Source organism: Cupressus sempervirens, chromosome 4, assembly GCF_028749045.1.
Source record: "Cupressus sempervirens isolate cs-2001-9-10 chromosome 4, ASM2874904v1, whole genome shotgun sequence".
In the NCBI taxonomy this organism is placed as follows: domain Eukaryota; kingdom Viridiplantae; phylum Streptophyta; class Pinopsida; order Cupressales; family Cupressaceae; genus Cupressus; species Cupressus sempervirens.
The window spans coordinates 416,187,852-416,210,323 of record NC_143121.1 but is presented as its reverse complement, the minus strand read 5'-3'; the positions used below and the strand labels follow the sequence as shown (position 1 = coordinate 416,210,323).

At 37.2% G+C, this 22,472-nt stretch overlaps 1 protein-coding gene across 1 annotated transcript in view; it reads left to right on the top strand.

Annotated features, from left to right (window-relative positions):
- Positions 1-22,472, top strand: part of EMB1441 (zinc knuckle (CCHC-type) family protein) — a 231,980-nt gene that overhangs the window by 143,170 nt on the left and 66,338 nt on the right. Inside the window, exons 10-12 of the mRNA XM_089825338.1 lie at positions 19,356-19,461; positions 19,980-21,005; positions 21,126-21,213. Coding sequence (XP_089681464.1) covers positions 19,356-19,461; positions 19,980-21,005; positions 21,126-21,213 — 1,220 coding nt within the window. The remainder of the gene's footprint in view (positions 1-19,355; positions 19,462-19,979; positions 21,006-21,125; positions 21,214-22,472) is intronic.

The following is a 22,472-nucleotide window of genomic DNA, read 5'->3' as shown; positions in this document are numbered from 1 at the left end:
AAATCAAACCCTCAGCCAACATGCTTTCGACCTTCCATGCCGACCTTGTCACCATGGACAGAGGGACAACACATTAACTTTCAAAGAGATGAGAGAAGAACTGAAGAATGCAAACCTTGAAGAAGATATACCCTACAAAGATTACGCAGATCTGAGAATGAGATATTTGGGAGGAGAAAACAGAGGATACTTTAACGATGACCTTAGAAGAAAGTTGAGTAAGGTAAATCTGTCTCCATTTGATGGATCCAATTCCATATCTACGCAAGCATGGGTAATGAAAACCAATACCTACTTCCAGTTGAATCCTATGCTAGAGGAAGAAGCAATCAAATTTGCCGCATTGGACTTGGAGGGAGTTGCGCATGAATGATGGCACCGCGACACCATCACCTTAGGGCATGATCAAATAAATACTTATGCAGAATTCATGGAGAAATTGATAGAATGATTTAATGGTAAAGATTCGGAGCTCAACTTCAAAGATTTGGTGCAACTAAGACAAACTGGATCGATTGATCAGTTCATTGCGGAATTTCAAAAACTCTCTGTTTTGGTCACAGACATCTCCGAAAGGAGGCGAGTAGTGCTCTTCATGGACGGACTGCCAGAACCTTTGAAAGGTTGGGTAAAGGGGTTCAATCCTACCACCCTGTCGGAAGCAATCAATAAAGCACGGAGTATGGCATCATCTTCGACATCATCCTCTCGAAGTTACTCACATTCGAAACCACCGTCATTTCTGAGGGACAAACCTCCACCCAAGAAGCCATCGTTGGATGAAGCTACTAGACAGGAACTCCGAAGGAAGAAACTGTGTTTCAATTGCAAGGGACCTTGAGAGCTTGTCCACTGATGCCTCGGAAAGGGTAAGATCCATTACATTGAGGTTGTGTCCGATGATGAGGATGAATAGGAAGAAATGCCGACCGAAGATAACCAACCCCACAATGACACCAACATCAGTTTGAACCGTATGGAGAATTTCTGCTTTGTTACAACGCAGAGGAACCATTGCATTGGTTGGCAGCCCGAGGTGCATAGTTTTTCGTGTATGGGGTACCCTTCGAGGACAAAGGGTTACGCTGATGTTGGATAGCGGAGCTACTCTAAATTTCATCAACTCATCCTTGGTAAAAAAGAGAAGTCTACCTACGGAGGTGCACGTAGGATTTCAGGTCAAGGCGTTGGAGGGACATTCTTGCCCTGCACACACCTTGTCCCTCAGTTGAGTATCACAATGGCAAATCACACAGTGACTGAGGACTTCTTCATAGTGGACTTGGTTGACATGGAAGTTATTTTTGGCATACAATGGATGGAGACCCTTGATGAATACACCCAGAGTTTCAAACAGATGGACTTTACTTTTGTGGTTGACAGAAAGAAGGTTGTCCTCTGAGGGATGGCAATGAAGGTTCAAAGGAAGTTTTTGCATATCGGATGGAGGCAATCTTTTGGCACGATGACATTGCGTGGGTTGCGCATTGTTTTATCTCGGCGAAACCTATGAAGGGACATTAAACACCTCCACAGGATGATGAGCTTCAGGATATTTTAAGAAGACATGATAAAGTTTTCATGGATATTCCTCCTGGCACACCACCGCATTGGGGGTTTGAACACACTATTGAGTTGGAATTAGGAGCAAAGCCAGTCATAACCACACCGTATTGCCACCCCAAGAAATTCAAGGATGAGATCGAAAGGACGATTCAGGAATTGTTTGAGAAAGGATGGATCCGTCCCAGTTCCAGCCCATTCGCATCATCTGTGGTGTTGGTCAAAAAGGAGGATGGAATGATGCACATGTGTGTGGACTATCGCGTGTTGAACAAAACAACAATAAAGAATAGGTATCCCATTCCAAGGATAGATGAACTGTTGGATGAATTGCATGGCACGGTCTATTTTTCAAAAATAGATTTCCGTTCTGGATACCATCAGATCTGCATGAGAGAAGATGTGGAGAAAACCACTGTTGTCACTACGGACATTATGAGTTTCTAGTCATGCCGTTCGGATTGACCAATGCACCTGCTACATTTCAATCCTGCATGAACTGTATCTTCAACAAACAATTGTGTAAGTATTTGTTGGTATTCTTTGATGATCTTATTTATAGCAGGACATGGGAAGAGCACCAGAAGCATTTGAATGAACTTCTAAGTATCATGAAGGAACAGTCCTTATTCACCAAGCAGTCCAAATGTGAATTTGGTATGACAGAAATATTGTACTTGGGGCATGTTGTCAGTAAATATGGGGTTCAAGTGCATCAAGAGAAGATTCAAGCTATCCTTGACTGGCCTCCCCCAAAATCGCTCATGGATTTGCGAGGATTCTTCGGACTGTGCAGTTACTATAGGAGATTCGTTAAAGGATTCTCTTAGCTCAGTGCACCTTTGACGGATCTGACGAAGAAGGGGTCATTCCAATGGAACGAGAAGGCACAACTCACCTTTGATAAGCTGAAAGAGGCCATGAGCACTTGTCCCGTACTTGCACTACCTGACTTCACTCGACTTTTCATTTTGGAGTGTGACACATCCGGGGAAGGCATTGGAGTGGTATTGATGCAAGATAGACACCCCATCACTTATGAGAGCAGGAAGCTTATGCTAGCAAAATGCCTGTATTCCATCTACGACAAAGAAATGTTGGCCATCGTACATGCACTGACCAAATTCCGATAGTATCTGGTGGGTGCCAAGTTTGTCGTCCGTACGGATCACAATAGTTTGAGATATTTTTTGGAGCAGCAGGACTTGAACGAACGAGAACAAAAATGGGTAAGCAAAGTTCAGGCTTTTGATTTTGACATTGATTATGTGGAAGGGAAGAACAATGTAGTTGCAGATGCCTTGTCTAGAAAACCCACCATCTGTTCACTAGACCAAATTTTGGCTGATTAGAAGGCACATCTGCTAGTAGAATATTCCAAGAATACATTTGCTTGTGAAATAATGGATGGCCACATCCATGATGATCGGTACAGAGTGGTGGATGCTATCATCTACTATAAAGACCTAATATACTTGGTGCCAAAATCCAAATTGAAGCAGACGAACTTGAAGGAAGTACATGACTCACCTTTGGCTGGACACCCCGATTTCCTCAAAACTTACAGAAGTTTTCGGGAGAGGCTTTTATGGAGAGGACTAAAAGGAGACGTGTTGCAACATGTAAGAGAATGTACTGTCTACCAACAAAACAAGTCTGAACATACTCTTCTTGCTGGGCTACTACAACCTTTGCCAATTCCCGACCATAAATGGGAAAGTATATCAATGGACTTCATTACAGGTCTTCCCAAGGTGAACGGAAAAGATTGTATCCTCGTGGTGGTTGATAGATTGACAAAGACTGCACATTTCTTTGCCATCCCCTCGGAACTTCAGGTTGCACAAGTTGCCGATCTTTTTTTTAGATAAGTCTTTCGTCTGCACGGGTTACCCTGAAACATTGTCAGTGATTGGGATGGACGATTCGTCAGTATCTTCTGGACAGAATTGTTTCGGATAGTAGGGACAGAATTATCACCAAGCACAAGTTATCACCCGTAGACGGACGGTCAAACTGAGATTGTGAACAAATGGCTCAAAGGCTACTTTCGGAACTACGTCTCGGCACAACAATGAGTGTGGGTAAAATGGATACATTCGGGGGAATATTGCTACAACACCACGTATCACATGTGTATCAGGATGACACCATTCAAAGCTCTGTACGAGTACAAACCCCTCTCCTTCATCGACATAGTTCTGGGTGACAGTCACGCTCCAAGGGCGAGGGACTAGCTTCAGGAGGGACAGGACATACTGAGGAGTTTGAAAGAAAACCTATAGTAGGCACAAAATCAACAGAAGATGTACGCCAACAGACACAAGATAGTGAGGAGTTTTGAAGTGGGGGATTTGGTCTATCTTCGACTCCAACCATACTGACAGTCTTCATTAAAGGGAATAGGAAAGGAAAAATTGAAGCCACAATTTTATGGTCCCTATCGTGTGGTTTGTCACATTGGTGAGGTAGCGTACGAACTGGAACTTCCGGAGGGAAGCCGCATTCACAATGTGTTCCATGTTTTGTGTCTAAAGAAAGCCATAGGGCAAAATGTCACAGTTGGTGCCGACATTCTACCACTCAATGAAGAAGGAAAGCTCATTTTGGAACTTGCTGAGATCCTCGAAGTACATGAGAGAACCCTACAAAACTGCACTGTGAAGGAATACTTGGTACACTGGCGACACCTGTTGTTGGATGACGCAACGTGGGAGGGCAAGCACATCCTCCAACACCTGGCTTTGCATTTGCTTGAGGACAAGCAAAATTTGGGATGGGAGGACTGTAATGTTCCTGTTATAAAATAAATAATAAATCAACTTTTGAAACGGGCTGATTGATTTAATATATCTCAGACCCATTTTATTTTTGTTTCCGTAGTTTGTGTCGCTGTTGGCTCTCTTTGTACACTGTCAGAAAGTTTCCTGACGGGTATTTAAGCACGGCTTAGAGATTGTAGTAGGCATGCTTTGGAATATATTTCTCTATACTATGAACTGTTTAGGGTTCTCTGTTGTTCGCCATTTCGAAAGTGAAAGATCTTCCCTATTTGGCTTATTGCAGTTTCAGTTGGATTCAACCCTCACCCTATTCTATCGTTGTTGCATGTAATACTTCGCTCGGATCTGGCAAATCGGAGCATCATCTTCGGCACATATTATTCACATTATGGTTCCTGATACTATCTAATATTGCCTGTTATTGTCATTATTTAGTGCAAGTGTGTGTTTCTGGCTCATTGCATCTCACTGCCAAACCCCTCTGCATTTTCCTTGCTGTACACCCTCTCTCTTGTCACCATTCAGACACTTGCCCCCCACCGTACGGCTCCCATCCATATCATTGTACGGTTTATGCCCTTCACTATACGATTTATTACCGTACGGCCTCTAGATCATCTGTACGGTCTTCAAACACCACCGTACAGCTATTGCACTTCCATGTACGACCAGCATAGTTTTTGACCTGTCTCCTTATTCACCGTATGGTATCTAATTCCACCATACGGCTACTCCTCTTCCCCGTATGGTCTGGCAATCTCCTCCATAGTGCACAGTAATTCCCTCACCGTACGGCCTAGTAATTTCACTGTACGGACCATCCAAATTCCTTCCGCACGGATTCTTGGCATCCATTCCTCACACCTACACCATACACCATCTGTACGACATTCTCCTGTAGGGCATACACACCATTATTCAGTTGATGTGTTTACCAGTTGAGTTTGGAAACATTACATAAGCACAAAGCATAGATGAACAAATAGACAATATCATCCTCGAAGTTGAAGAAGCTGAACAAAAGCAGTCTAAAGCAACTTGTATTATTTTCAAAATAATCATTGCCAATGTGTAGTAGATGATGTTGGAGATATATGCATAAGTGTAGTCAATAACACTAGAGCTAGCCAAGCCTCACCATTTATTTAAAAAGAAAATTAAAACTATCATTAAAAAACTCTGATTGTAGTTTCATGTTTGTAAGAGCCTTGAGCTTTTAACTTAAATCCAAAATATCTATTAATATTAATATTTTTTAAATCTAATATATATAGTTCAAATATCAACTTTTTAAATTTATTAAGATTCAAAATAATTTTAGTATTTATGTGATTATTATAGAAATTGAGTTTTATATATAGAATGTTAAGTTATGCCTAGAAATAGAGATATACAACAATAAACAAAATGAAGAAAAATAAGACACATAAGGATAACAATACATCCTAGGAAAACCCTTTGACTTGAGGGAAAAGACCCAGCCACACCAAAAATACCTCTTTTATTAAATAATAGAGTTACGAGTATAATGATTTCAACTGAATACAATACTCATCACACAAAGCAATCATACATATATATATATACTATGTTCCCCCAAGTTTTCGGTACGGGGACGGCGGGGGACGGCGGGACGGGTTTCCGGGATAGCAAATTTTTTTGGCGATTTTGGAGACGGGGGGGGGGGGGGACGGGGACGGCTATATATATAAGAAAATTTTAAAATATAGTATATACATTGAAATTTGTAAATATACATGTCATTCATATGAAACTAAGCACAAAGCATGTCATTTAAACATTATAGAACCATAACATACAACATTTGAATGCCATCTATGAAATAATATTTGATTTTAGTATCTTACTATTTAGTATTTTAGTATCCAATTCTCAAAATGCATATCAATACAATATCAGAGAACACTGAACAATGAACATTAAGTTATTAACCATTGTCAATATCATAAGACTCATAATGATAAGCATGATAAATCATAAATCTGAAAATCAAAATCAAAATATGCCCAAAGCTATAGGCTGTCATAAAGTAATAAGTATCATATAATCAATGTATCATAATCATGTTCATGTTCAACATAAAAAGCAAAACATAGAAAATGAAGCAGATTGCTGCTCCTATTCTGCCTCTACTAATCCATGACATCAAAATCAAAATCCTCCTCACTGTCATCCTCCACAGGAAGCGTAGTCTCATCTAATGGAACCCCAACCAGTCCTGGTGCTATGTCATCCTCATCTATCTGGGTCACATCCTCAGGCTCAACATCCCATCGCAAAGCTGGTGTCTGCCTATACTCTGGAGTCTGGCGATCGGCAAGTCGAAGAGCATGATGCACTGTCACTAGCTTCTCCGCTCTTTTAGAGGTAAGTCTATTCCTCTTGATAGAGTGGATATATGAATATGTGGACCAGATCCTCTCTGCAGCTGAAGAACTAGCAACTTGTGAAAGGAGGCGACCGGCAAGTATCTTTAACTTAGGTGTATCTCTCCCATGCCAAGTCCACCATCCAATAGGATCCCTCTGTGCCAAAACAACTCTATCCAACCTTGCTTGTGGCTTACCCAAGTTTGGGCCATGAAGGTTGGTGAAGTCAAGGAACTGTGCACGAAGAGTAGAGGCATCTTGAGCTGAATACATCTTATCAATTGCTTTTGTGAAGCCATCCAAAACCTCAGGATCATCACATGGGAGGCCCCTTCCACCCAATTGTGCATACCATTTGGGATTTAGAGAAAATGCTGCCATATGAAGCAGGGTATTCATTATGTTCCACCTCCGCGTCACAATAGGCCTAATATGCTCCTCATAAAAGCCCAATGTAGGATCCTTTGCCGCAACAATTCTCTTCATCTTATCCAACATGCTGTCAATAGTCTCATAGATCTCTCCTAAACTAGGAGCATCAGTATCAGCATATCTAATGACATCAACAATGGGTGCTATGACAGAGCAAATGTATTTGCAAGATCAAATTGCCAAAAAAAAAAAATCAGAATTAGAATTTTAAGAATTTTAAGATTATTAGTAGGAAAATCAGCAAGCAAAAGACTAATAGTAAATTTAAAAACCAACAACTTACTTCATTATGGACCACCAACTCTCATCAAGGATCCTTTGCCTCACCGCTTTTCCTTTAGTGGACTTAGAATGAGACCATCGTCCCCACTCTGGATTCACCACCATCAATTGAAGGGCCTCATACACTTCAATCATCCTCTCCATCAAGATGAAATATGTGCAATACCTATAGCAACAATTAAAAATAAAAAATTTAAACTTAAACATTAATGATTAAAATTTAAAACAAAAAGCATCACATGTAAGCAAACTTATAAATAATTTTTTTAAATAACTTAAAGTTAAAACAAACTAAAAGTAAACTATAATTATAATTGACATACCTTGTCTCGGCTGGTTTGAGGAACTCCTTCTTAGAGAAAGACCTGAATAGAGCAAGTGAAGTGTGGTGGTTGCAAATAAACATTTGCGGTTCTCTAGCTTCTAGCACCGCTTGCTTCACCCATTCAATCTTCCCTATGTCCTTCAATGCATTGTTCAAGGAATGAACACAACAAGGGGTCCAAAATATGTGCCTATAAGCACCCTCTATCATCAAACCTGCTGATTTGCACACAGGTGCATAATTTGTGATAACCTGTACAACATTAGAGGGCCCAATCTCCTCTATGGCATCTTGCAAAATGGTGAATTGAAAATCTGCATCCTTCTTCTTTCCTGAGCAATCTATGGCTCTCAAAAAATAAGAGCCAGCAGGGGATGTTACAATGATATTGATGAGTGGCCGATGTCTAACATCGGTTCACCCATCCATCACAATAGAGCAGCCTGTCCTAACCCAAGTGTGTCTCGTATCCTCAAATAATAAAACAACCTTTGAGTACTCTTCATCTAAGATAGTGGTTCGTAGCTTATGCTCACCGGGGGGGCACAAATGAGGAATTCATGCTCATAATATCTTTCACCATTTGTTTATAATAAGTGGAACGGGCTGCATTATATGGGATACCATTAGCAACAAAGTATCTACCAATGGATGCCTCACACTTCTCCTTTGCCTGTGCATTAAACATACTTTCCACCGAGCCCTTCTCACTACTACTTATCTTTCTCTTCCCTCTAGACCCACTAGGGCTGCCACTAGTACCAATGGTGGATGAAATATGCCTAGATGATTGTGAGGGAATGGATGGTGATGTCACTGTCAAATTTTGCTCCTCCATTTCAGCCTCTAAGTGCAATCTTTGACATTTTAATTTTTGTTCATCGGTTAGGTTAGGACAAGCTTTGACTCCTTGGCATGTAACACCTAAAAAATGTGACTTCACTCTTGTATAGCTGCCCCTAAAATCATCAAGACAAACATGAAAATCCCACACCCTAGTCCCTCCCAAATTCTTTTTATCTTTTGGCCTAGGTGTGACATATTGGAGAAGAGGTTTTTTCCTATTGAAAGTACCCTTTGCAAAATTCTTCATAATGTCGGAAGGGCATTTAAACAAATCAGCTTTAGGATTGGGTTTTTGCCTAGTGTCACTACTAACAACATCAACCACTACATTTTCTTTTTCACTACTACTACTTGTACTCCCACTACTGCTCATTGTGTTTAAATATGCAATTGAATAGATATATGAGCTGAAACAATGAAAAAATAAAAAAAAATCAGACTTTGCAAGCTACAAATTTATTAAAAAAATGATAGATGAAAGCACAAAGAGTTTTATACTTACTTGGTGGACAAAATAGAAGATCAAACCCTTGGTCAAGCTCTTGGAAGCAAAACTATTACCTCCTCTACTTGCAAAATGAAAACTTCAGCCGGCTGCAACATAAAATGAAAACTAAAGAATGGTTAAAACAATTTAAATGTGTTGAGTTATATACATTTTAGGGTTTTTGGAGGAGTGGGGCCCACTAGCTGACCAAAAAAGACACAACAAATGTTTTTTTTTTAATGTTTTGAGCTTGCAAAAAAGGGGGACGGCCGGCCGTACCCGGTACGGTCGGGGGATGGCTAGATGTCCCCTTTCCGTACCGGGGACAGCTGGCCGTCCCCCTTTTGTCCCCCCACGTCCCCAAGTTTCGGGGACGTCCCCTGCAAAAAAAGGGAATTTGGGGACGTCCCATACCCGTCCCCCCGTCCCCGAAACAAGGGGTTTTAGGCCGGGTGTGCGTCCCCGGGGAACATAGTATATATATATATATATATATATATATATTGAATTCAAAGGCTCTTCATATTAAACCAAAAGTCTCTTCATTCATATTTTGAAACACGTCTCTTTGCATGTCACATGTCTCTTCGTGTTATCAAATGCAAGATATTTAGGGTGAGACACCTAGCACATCTTGAATGCCACATCGTGCTCACTTGGTTATAAGAAAGATACAAATGAATATGATGGAAATTTTATCATAACCTCTTCTCCAGCAATATCAGACCTAAATATCTCTATTGCAACTATAATCTTCATCACTCCCTTTTAGCAAGAGAGAGATCTTTTGTGTGACAGGCACACCTAACTGTAACCAAAAACATCAATAACAAGTTCTCACCACAAATTTTCTCAGCATAACACCATTTATCATAGTTACTTCTAGAGGGTGAACCATAAAAGCATGAGTTTAAAGTCATGGAGTGACACACATGATGTCCACCATGCCTACTCACAAAGGGTGGATCCACTATGCCTACTCGCAGAGAGTGTAACAAAGGCTTTCACCTAAGAATTCTACCAGAGAAGAATGCATTTCCACCATGCCTATTCGCAGATGGTGGATCCATCGTACCTACTAGTAGATAGTGGAACGAGGGCTTTCACCTCAGATTTATCCTAGAGAAGAATCCATCTCCACCATGCCCACTCACAGAGGGTGGATCCACCATACTTATGAGCTCATTACTAACATGTATAAGAATGACTGAGAGTCTGCCTCAATAGAGACTCCCTCTCAGCAAGGGCAACATTCTAATTGCTTTGATCATCACAATAAGAGTGCTGATTTTAATTTGATTAAACTGGGAGCTTTTGCAGTCACATTGCCACACAAGCTTGCAAAGAATTAGACATTCTCCCTCTGTCTTGCAAGCTCCCTCTGAATTTGATTTCCGTAGCTGAATAGTGTCCCTTTGAATGTCATCTCTTCCTCTTTAATGGAGTTGGGTAACCGATTCAGTCCCATGACTGCAGCAGTATCCTCATGTTCATTTCTATAGCCTGCATGACTTTGCATGTAATCTCTCATCATCCTGTTTTTTTCTTGATCTATCTTGCAACCAAGAGGGATTAATAATAATTCATAGAATCAACCTTTCATGAAGAGAATTATAGAGACCAATGCTAAATACGCACGCTATTCCTAGTGATATAACAAAAATTCATGATCAACATTCAAAGGTATAATCATAGAATACTTATTTATCTCTTTGTGGTTTAATCTTGCTCAAGAAGAATATCAACCCTCGCACAAATATAGATCAATACACAATAATCTCTTTTAACAATATTGAACAATAAATACAGATCAACATTCACATGAAGATAAAAAAACACATACTGCTATCTAGAAACAATCAACCACATACGTATTTGCCAATGAAGACAAATATTGTTGTCTTTGCATATAGACAGTGAATATAGAAGACTCCAGATAATAGAAACTTCTGCACAATATTTTTGGTGCTATAAAAGTTCCTCACACGTGCGCAAGACTTAAGCACACACAACAAATATACATACGAAACGAAACACAGAAATTGTTTTGCCTTTCAAATATTGTCTTTACAGCCAATGCAATGCTCATGGCATCAATAGAGATAAATCTTACTACCAAAAATTTGATACCACCACCACACATAGATTATGCACGATAATACACAAATGTTATTAGTGCCAAGGAACTACATAACATCATGAATCGACATAACAAAAATGCTGAAGGCAAAGAGTCTTGACAGTAGCTCAATTGTTAAGTGTTAAAAGGGCATGTGAATGTTGAGAGGGAACTGAGAATACCATAAACATTTTCAATAACAACAAGAAACTGATGACATCAATATTTAAAATGAGCAGCTATAGGTCACGTGGAAATCATAAAGTCACAAAGACTCTAGATCAGCAATCACATGAAAATACAAGAAAGAGCAAGGCACCAAGAAAGTAAATACGAAGAATGGTGAACAGATGCAGCTTGATTACAGCAGAGACAAAAGAGGATCAAATCAAAGAGAATCTCATTAGAAATATAAGAGTGATATTTCAGCTACAACTTCAATACACATTTGAATTATAATAGAAATAGACTGCATCTGAAAATGCCTTAATGAGCCCAACACCATGGACAAGATTATAAGCATGAAAAGACTAGATGAACATCTGTATCGCAGCTAATTTATTCAACACATACAAATTGCATAGAAAATACTTATGCAATCTGCAACAGATACATACTAGTGAACAAGAGAAACTCCCTTTTCTGCTGTTATCTAACTTGTCTCTGATACCAATGTTAAAGTTATGCCTAGAAATAAAGATAAACAACAATAAACAAAATGAAGAATGTAAAGACACAAAAACAACAATTTATCCTGGAAAAACCCTCCACCTTGAGGGGAAAAACATAGCCACACCGAAAGAATATTTCTTTTATTAAATAATAGAGGTCCAAGTACAATGCTTTCAAAAGAATAAAATACTTATCACAAAAGCAATCATATATATATTGAATACAGAGCCTCTTCATATCATAACCGAAAGTCTCTTCATTTTCAAAATGGAAGTCTCTTCATATTTCCAAACACGTCTCTTTGCATGTCGCATATATCTTCATTTAATAAAATGTCGGATATTTAGGTTGAGACACCTAACACATCTTGAATGCCACATCGTGCTCACTTGGTTATAAGAAAGATACAAATGAATTATAATCTCTTCTCTAGCAATATTAGAGATAAAGATCTCTATTGCAGCTATAATCTTCGATAATCCTGCTTAGTAAGATTGAAATCTTTAGTATGACTGGCACACATAGTTGCAACCAAAAACGCCTATAACAAATTCTCATTGAAGATTTTCTTAGTATAACACTATTCATCATAGTTACTTGTAGAGGGTAAACCATATAAGCATAAGATTAAAGTCATGGAGTCACACACATGAATTCCACCATGCCTACTTGTAGAGGGTGGATCCGCCATGCCTACTCGAAGACGGTTGAACAAAGGCTTTCATCGCAAACATCTCCTAGAGAAGAATGCATTTCCACTCTGCCTACTCACAGAGGGTGGAATCATCATATCTACTTGTAGAGAGAGGAATAATGGGTTTCACCTCAAACTTCTTCCAGACAAGAGTGCATGTCCACCGTGCCTACTTGCAGAGAGTGGATCCACCATACCTACTTGTAGAGGGTGGAACAAGGGATTTCAGCTCGAATTTCTCTTGCAAAGAAGAACTCATTAGCAAGGGATATCACCTCGAATTTGTCTCCCAGAGAAGAACTCATTAGCAAGGGATATCACCTCGAACTTCTCGATAAGAGAGAACTCATTCACATGTATAAGAATGGCCAAGATTCTCTCTCAACAGAGACTCACTCTTAGTAGGGCCAGCATTCTCACTGTTTTCATTATCACAATAAGAGTGCTGATTTCAAGTTGACCAAATAGGGAGCTTTAACAGTCATACTACCACACAAACTTGCAAAGAATTAGGCATTCTTCCTGTCACACAAGCTCCCTCTTAATCTGATTTCCACATCTGAATAATGTCCTTCTGAATGTCATTTCTTCCTCTTTAATGAAGTTGGGTAACCAATTTAGTCCCTTGACTGCAAATAGTATGCTCATGTTCATTTCCATACCCTCCATGACTTTGCATGTAATCTCTCATGATCCTATTTCTTCTTGATCCATACTGCAATGAAGAGGGATTAATAATAATCCATAGAATCAACCTATCATGAAGAGAAATATAGAGATCAATGCTAAAAATGCACACTACTCCTAGTGATATAACAAAAATTCATGATCAACATTCAAAGTTATAGTCATAGGATACTTATCTCTTTGTAGTCTAATCTTCCTCAACAAGGATCTCACCATACACACAAATATGGATCAATACACAGCAATGCCTTTTAACAATATTGAACAACAAACACAGACCAACCTTCATATGATGATAAAAAACACATACTGCTATCTAGAAACAATTAACCACATATACATTTGCCAATGAAGACAAATATTGTTGTTTTTACATATAGACAGTGAATATAGAAGGATCTAGTTAATGAAAACTTTTGCACAATATTTTTCCTGCTAAAAAAATTCCTCACATGTGTGCAAGACTTAAGCACACCACAAATATGCATACGAAAGACACATAAGAGAATCTGTCATTCAAATATTGTCTTTACAGCCAATGCAATGCTCATGGCATCAATAGAGATAAATCTTACTACCAAAAATCTGATACAACCACCACACATAGATTATGCATGATAATACACAAAGTATTATTAGACCCAAGGAACTACATAACATCATGAATCGACACAATAAAAATGCTGAAAGGCAAAGAGTCTTAATGGTAGCTCAATCGTCAGGCGTTACAAGGATATGGGGATGTTAATAGGGAACCGACAATAACATAAATAAAATCAACAACGATAAGAAACGGATGACATCAATATTTAAAATTAGCAGCTACAGGTCACATGAAAATCATACAGTCATGAAGACTCTAGATTAGCAATCACATGACTGTAGAAGAAAGAACAAGGCACCAAGAAATTAAAAACGAAGAATAGTGAACTAATGCAGCTCCATTACAGCAGAGACAATAGATGATGAAATCGAACAACATCTCATCAGAAATGTAATCGAGATATCAGAGCTACAACTTCAGTACACAAAGAGTTATAACAGCAATAGACTGCATCTGAAAATGCCTTATTGAGTCCAACAACACAGAGCGGACTAGACGAACGAAAAGACTAGATGATGATCTGTATCGCAGCTGCTTAATAATTCTACACATACAAATTGCGCACAAAATTGAGATCTGTATCGCAGCTACTTGAATCAACATATGCAAATTGCATTCAAAATACTTATACAATCTGCAATAGATACATGAACTAGTGAACAAGAGAAGCTCCCTTATTTCCTGTTATCTAACCTGACTTTGATACCATGTTAAATTTATGCCCAGAAATAAAGATAAACAACAATAAACAAAATGAAGAACCTGAAGACGCATAAAACCAACAATTTATCTTGGGAAAACCCTCCAACTTGGGGGGAAAACCTAACCACACCCCCTAGAAATATCTCTTTTATTAAATAATAGAGGCCCGATTACAATTCTTTTAAAAGAATACAATACTTATCACATAAAGAAATCACATATATGTATATTGATTTGAGAGACCCTTTATATCATAACCGAAAGTCTCTTCATTTTCAAAATGCGAGTATCTTCATATTTGCAAATGTATTGTCTCTTTGCATGTCACATATCTCTTCATATAATAAAATGTCAGATATTTAGATTGAGACACCTAACTCATCTTGAATGACACATTGTGCGCACTTGGATATAAGAAAGATGCAAATGAATATGATGGTAATTTCATCATAATCTATTTTCTAGCAATATTAGAGGTAAAGATCTCCATTTCAGCAATAATCTTCAACACTCTTTCTTAGCAAGATTGAGATATTTAGTCTGACTGGCACACATAATTGCAACCAAAAACGTGACTGCTTTGATTATCGAAATAAGAATGCTTGTTTCAAGTTGACCAAATAGGGAGCTTTAGTGTCACATTGCTGCACAAGCTTTCAAAGAATTAGGCATTCTCCTTTTATAATGCAAGTTCCCCTGAATCCGATTTCTGCAGCTGAATGGTCTCCCTCTGAATGTCATTTTTTTCTCTTTAATGTAGTTGGGTAACCAATTCAGTCCTTGACTGCATGCAGCATCCTCGTGTTGATTTCTATAGCCTGCATGCCTTTTCATGTAACTTCTCATCATCCTATTGCTTCTTGACCCATGCCACAACCAAGGGAGATTAATAACCATTCATAGAATCAACCTATCATGAAGAGATATATGGAGATGAATGCTAAAAATGTATACTAGTCCCAGTGATATAACAAAAAATCATGATCAACATTCAAAGGCATAATCATAGAATACTTATATCTTTGTAATATAATCTTCGTCAAGAAGGATCTCAAGATGCACACAAATGTGGATTAGTACACAGTAATCTCTTTTAACAATATTGAACAATAAACACAGATGAACATTCATATGATGATAAAGAACACATACTGGTATCTAGAAACAATTAACCACATATGTATTTGCCAATGAACACAAATATTGTTGTCATTGCATATAGACTGTGAATATAGATGAATCTCAATATACAAATTTCTACACAATATTTTTGGTTCTATAAAAATTCCTCACATGTGCACAAGAATTGAGCACACACAATAAATATACATACGAAACAGACAAAAGAGGCTCTGTCTTTCGAATATGGCCTCTACAGCCAATGCAATGCTCATGGCATCAATTGAGATAAATCTTACAACCAAAAATTTGGTACCACTACCACTTGTATATTATGTACAATATTGCACGACCTGTTATTAGTGCCGAGGAACTACATAATTCATGAATCAACATAAAAAAATGCTGAAGGCTAAGAGTCTTGACGGTAGGACAATTGTTTGGTGTTACAAGGATATGTGAACATTGAGAGGTAACCGACACTACCATGAACTTTGTTGAAGCATCAATATTTAAAATGAGCAGCAAATGGCGATTTTGAAATCATAATGTTGTGAAGCCTCTAGATCAACGGTCACATGACGATAGAAGAAAGGGCAAGGCACCAAGAAATTCAATACTAGGAATGGTGAACTGATGGAACTCGTTTACAACAGAGACAAAAGAGGATGAAATCGAATGACATCTGATTAGAAATATAAGAGGTGTCGCAGCTACAACTTCAATACATAGAGAATTGTTTTAGCAATAGGCTGCATCTGAAAAAGCTTAAATAACTTCAATAACACAAACAAGACTAGAAGCAGGAAAAGATTGGATGAAGATCTGTATCGCAGTGTAGTCGGAATAAAGTTACCATTGTGTTAGTACTTGTTAAAGACTAGTTGGGTTGGGTAGTTAGGTGGTAAGGAAATGCGTCAGTTGGTTTCCAACTAACCGACCCTTCTATAAATGTTTGGAACATTGGTATTGTAAGGCATGTTGTTTTGGTAATAATAAAGAAATCATTTTCTTGCCTACTGGTATTGTGGTATGAATGGTATGTTATAAGTCTAACTTCATATGTATCAATTGTGGTATGAATGGTATGTTATAAGTCTAACTTCATATGTATCAATTGGATTATTTTGTACATCTCTAAGAAAGTGTGTGATATTCCACTCTACAACAGCTACTTAATTCAACACATATAGATTTCCTACAAAATACTTATGCAATCTGTAATAGATACAGGAACTAGTGAATAAGAGAAACTCTCTTATTTGATGTTATCTGACCTAGCTTTGATAGCATGTCAAATTTATGCGCAGAAAAAAAAGATAAACAACAATAAACAAAATGAAGAACAATAAGATAGATAAAGACAACAATTTATCTTGGGAAAACCCCTTGAGGGGTAAAATCCAGCCACTCCAAAAATAATATCTCTTTTATTAAATGATAGAGGTTCGATTATAATGCTTTCAACTGAATACAATACTTATCACATGGAGCAATCATATATATCATAGATTAAATTCTGATCAAGAAGTGGACATATATCTCTGTTTCTCGTGAGAAATTTCACCAAATGAGAAATAACAAGGTTTTCTTGCCAAGAAGTCTTGAACTTCTTGGTGAGAAGTTGGCTACTTCTTACAGAAATATCATCATAATCTGTGCTCTAGCAATATCAGAGCTAAAGATCTGTATCGCAACTATAATCTTCAACATAGAACCTTCTTGATAAATATTAAAATTATAATCAAGTTCTTTTATTTATTTTCAAATAATCTTATTATTAAGCTATTTTGAAGTATATGCACAGATACTTATATATGCTATATCACAAATTAATTAATTCTAAATTTTAATGTTTTAACATTATTTATTATATTGTTTGATTCTTGTTGTATGTTTATGATTTTTGTTGTAAAACATGATAGTTTGACATTAAACCATGTAGATAAAGTCCCCTTAAATAGTAAAGTACAAGAGGATTTTTCAAAGTGAAAAAATCGTTAGTTGAATATGAAAATAAAAATTTACTAGAACTAAACCTAATAAGGGTGACCATAAAAAAATTTACAATATTATTCTAATACCCTCTCTTAGTGGCCATTGTACTAACTACAGAAAAAAGCATAGAAGGCTGCCCCCTTCTCTTCAGAAGACTCTTTGTAGAGACCCCCCTTGAATTTATAGTACTAATGGAAAGGACCAAGAGTATTAGAATCCATCCCAACTTCTTCTTGGGTGCTAAAGCTATCCCTTTGAAGTTAGTTGTTGAAATTGACAAAAATCTGAAACCATAATTTTGTTGAAAATTCAACAAACCTGCCAGACAATTTTGCCAAAAAGTGCCAAAAAACCACTTGCAAATGTTCCCCCTGACAACTCTAAATGCAACCTAAAATACACTGGAAGAAACCATGATTTTTGAGGAAAAATACACCAAACCCTGAAATTGAAGTTTATTTAAAGCATCATTTTTTGAATTTTTTTTTTTGAAAACTTGAGACCAACAAAACTAGTCATGAGTTTTTTAGAAAAATTAAAATCCTGAAAAAAAATTTGAGGATAAAATGAAAAACTAAACATGAGTTTTGAGGAGAAAAATCGCTGAAAGCCCAATACAAAATTTAAGACATATCAAACTACAAAACTTAACATTTTAGCAGAAATGGTAAGACCCTTGTACAAAATTTGATGTTTGAGACAAAAAATTGCATAAAACCCACAATAATTTGTTATGGACAAAAATAATAAAACCCTCCTAGATTTTGAGTAAAAAATTATGCAAATATAAAATGTAAAATTTGAAGAGAAAATTATTAAACCCCAACAAAAGTTTTTTAAGGGAAAAATTTTATTAAAAACCCCCCACTAATTCTTGAAGGACAAACAATAGAAAACCGAAAAATCATCTCATGATTTTTTGTGGAGAAAAATAAAAAAAATCTGCCAAACTAAATTTTTTGTGGAAAAAAATTAAAAAAACAGCCCTTCACAGACATATTCACACGGCAAAACACCAGACTTAACATGGTAAAATACCCCCAAAAATGGCCAAACTCCATCACATTGTAAAACAAGAAAACACTTTGTTTGGAAAACATCACATGCAAGCGACACAAAACTCATAATTTATATTTACATTTGACATGCACATACAATGAATTTTTAATTTTATATTTACATAAAAATATTTACTATTTCACTTACAATTGTGAGTGCAATAATCAGAGTATATTTTGAATATAGGCCATCTTTGTGTTATACAACTAGGTTAGTTTCTGGGCACAAGTATGTTTTTACAGTGGAAGGCAAATGGCGCAGACCAAGAAGATTCAAATTTTATTGCCTAATGTCATGCAGAACAATTACCCCAATTTTGATTAACACATCATGCACTTCATATTTGATCTCTAAGAGGCTCAAGTGCAGCTAACATAATCATGAAATCTGCTGATATTACACTTTTTTCAGTTGGTATGATATTTCAAATTTTCTATAAATTGAGTACATTATACAGTCACAAATTTAGTTCTGGATTTTGTAATGAAAATTGTCCATAACTCATTTATTTTATTGTTAATATTTATTTAGAGATTGATAATTTAGAACTTTTATCAAGGTGAACATTGGATGTTCTGGGTGAATGTGTGAAGGTATGTGCATGCGGAGCTACATGGAGCTTCAAGTACTGTGATCAAGAATCATATTCTGGATCATCCAATTCCGCCGCTCACACTTAATCAGGCTGGATGTTTTACTGTAAGTGTGCATTATTTTTTCATTCTGATTTGATAAAAATCATGCTTTCACTATCCTTTTTGGCAAATTTTTCCTGTAAGCTGGTGAGGTGATAAAATTTAAGGCTATGTTTTGTAACCAGTTGGGAAGTGTGTGTGCTATATGCGAGATATATAATAAACAGATAAATTTGTTCATGTTGGATTCCATTATTTATACTAATCGGTAAGAAAATAATTTGCTTCCAAGAAGTATGTCATCGAGAGTCATTATTTCAGTTAGAAACAATAAATTATGCAAAGATTTCATTCTTTTATTCTTGTCATTTTTAAAAAAGTACCTCTCTGAAAATCTTCATTTTATAGTTTTGATTTATTCCAGGAGTTATTTGATTACAGGATTGAGTTTGAGTCCATTTGAATTGGAATATTACAATCATTTTGGTTTTCAAATATTTTCAAATTTATATGGACTGATATTTGTAAAGCATATCTGTGCTTTCTGTTTTCGTGGATTTAATGTTTTGATCAATTGTTTAGGTATGCCACAGCCAAGCATGGGATTCAAAGATCATTACAAGTGCTTGGTGGGTGCATCCTCATCAAGTGAGTAAGACTGCACCAACAGGAGAATATCTTACTGTCGGAAGTTTTATGATTAGGGGAAGGAAAAACTTTCTTCCACCTCATCCTCTTATCATGGGTTTTGGTATCTTATTTCGGCTAGATGAGAGTTCTTTAGGATCACATTTAAATGAACGCCGTGTAAGAATTGAGAATGAAGATCTTGAATCTGTAAAGGACAGAGGGGAAATCCACGAAACTTCAGCAGGGCAGTACTCTGACACATCAGACAATGAACTTGCTTCTGAAGGAGATAGTAATATGGATGATGATTCGAATACAGGTTCAAAGTTATCAGAAGGTATAGATAGTGCTAGTAATGTAGCGAATTCTGCTGGATATGGTGATGCTAATGAAATTTTGGATATGTCAACAAGTGCAGAAGGAAATGGAATAGCAGGAGCCTTAGCTATAGACCAGCAAGATAGTAAATTTTCCACAGAAGAATACAAAGAAGTCTCTTTCAATGAGAATGTAGAAAATCAAATCTATCAGAATTCATCACAACTTGATGAGTTAATGGACAAAGCACTGGCACTTGGATCTATTAACATGTCAGGCAAAAAACCGAATAAATATGGGCTTGAAATTCACCAAACAACTGCAGAACCAGATAATATTCAGGAAGTCAATCATCCAAATAAATCCACACAGAGAGAAAAGCCCTATCTGTCAAAGGCAGAACGAAGAAAACTAAAGAAAGGAACTCAGGACAACATTTTAAATAGAGAAGATCAAGAATTACATGAAGAAACTTTAGAGAATGAAGAGTTAGGGAGCCAACATAGACAAGTTGAAGCAGATGCCAGTGACGAAAAGCAGGACATAAGTGTGGCATCTGGAAAGGTAGGCCGTGGTCGTAAGGGAAAATTGAAAAAGATCAAACAAAAGTATGCTGAACAAGATGAAGAAGAAAGACAACTTCGTATGGCATTGCTAGCTGTAAGTAAATTATTAATCAAATATTAATGTTTACATTAACTGCAATAGATTTTATGAAGGAAATATATGTGGTCATGCCTTTCTTTTGCTCTCTTCAAGCTGACTTGTATGTGCTGTTAGTCTGCAGGAAAAAGTTCCAAAGAAAAAGGAGAACCCAAAAAAGAAAAAGAAGTTACAGTTATGACAAAAGGAGTTGAGAGAAATGCTGGTATGACATGTTTCTTGCTAGTTGTAGTAGATGTTGTATCTCCTGCATTCATGACTGAAAAAGGTTCATGTGGCAAAATTGTGAATTCAATGTTCAGAGATAATAAGTGTTCTTGTTAAAAATGATGTATATCTTCGTTCATGGGTTTTGCTATGAAAAGATACTTTGGACTGGTCTAGTCATATTTATTATGCTTGTCTTTTTGCTGTTTAATCTGATAGAGCTGATTCATCAACTCATGTTGTCCTTGAGACAGTTTATATATGCATGTATAACTAGAAAGTTTAGAAACTAGTGAGAAACAAAAACCTATATAAACATTGTATATTAAGAAGAGGTCAATTAAAGTAAATATAAAAATGAGGACTTGATAGGTCAGAGTATCAAGTACAGACCTTTTGTCTAGAAATCTAATTGCAAATTTAGGTAGTGGTACTAGAGAAAGGGTATCATTAGGCAAAATACTGTTAGTGTCCCAGGATCTTTGCACTTGTGTAATTTCCCCTTCCTAGGCGACAGGAGCTTGAGTTGTAGGTTGGCCCATTACTGCTGAAGTTCCTGTAGGCCAACAGAGTGTGAATGGGACTCATACTGGGCATAGAGAGCCAGATGAGAGCTTTTCAGGTAGTTTGGAGGCTGGAGCAGTTACATATTCATAAAATTTAGAAAGGGTCCCCATTTTTTAGGGATTGATTGGTAGTTGTCTAGGAGGCATCCAGAGATCGTTGGGGACATTTTGGAGACCTTGGACGCACTTACTATTTTCCAGGATGTACTAGAATTTTTTAGGAAGAACTTCCAGTTCAGTGGCAGTGGCTCCAGAGGAACATGCAATAGAGGGGATTGACAAGGTCTCAGTTTAGGTTGACAGACCTAGTCCTACTTTTTAGGGTGATGTGGGGCTGTTTCTGTGATTCCCTGCCAGCCATACAATCCCAGCAAGCAGCTGACATCACCAACCAGGCAGAATTTCAAGTGTTTCTCAGCTTGTGTTTCCAGAATGCATCACCAGAGAGAAATATTGAGCCTGTAGGAGATTAGGGAGCTTTAGTGTGTTTTCAATTAAAATTAGGAATTGTAGATGAATTACTGTCGTCTGTAAATATCAGTGTTATGGGACTTGGACTCGCCTCTAACTCGGAAAGGTCAAAATCCGACTCGGACTCGGACTCGGCAAGGACTCGGAAAATTGAAAAACTCATGAAATCCAAAGATTTTTAAGGATTTTAAGATTGTTTCTTGCATCTTTTAGTCAATTA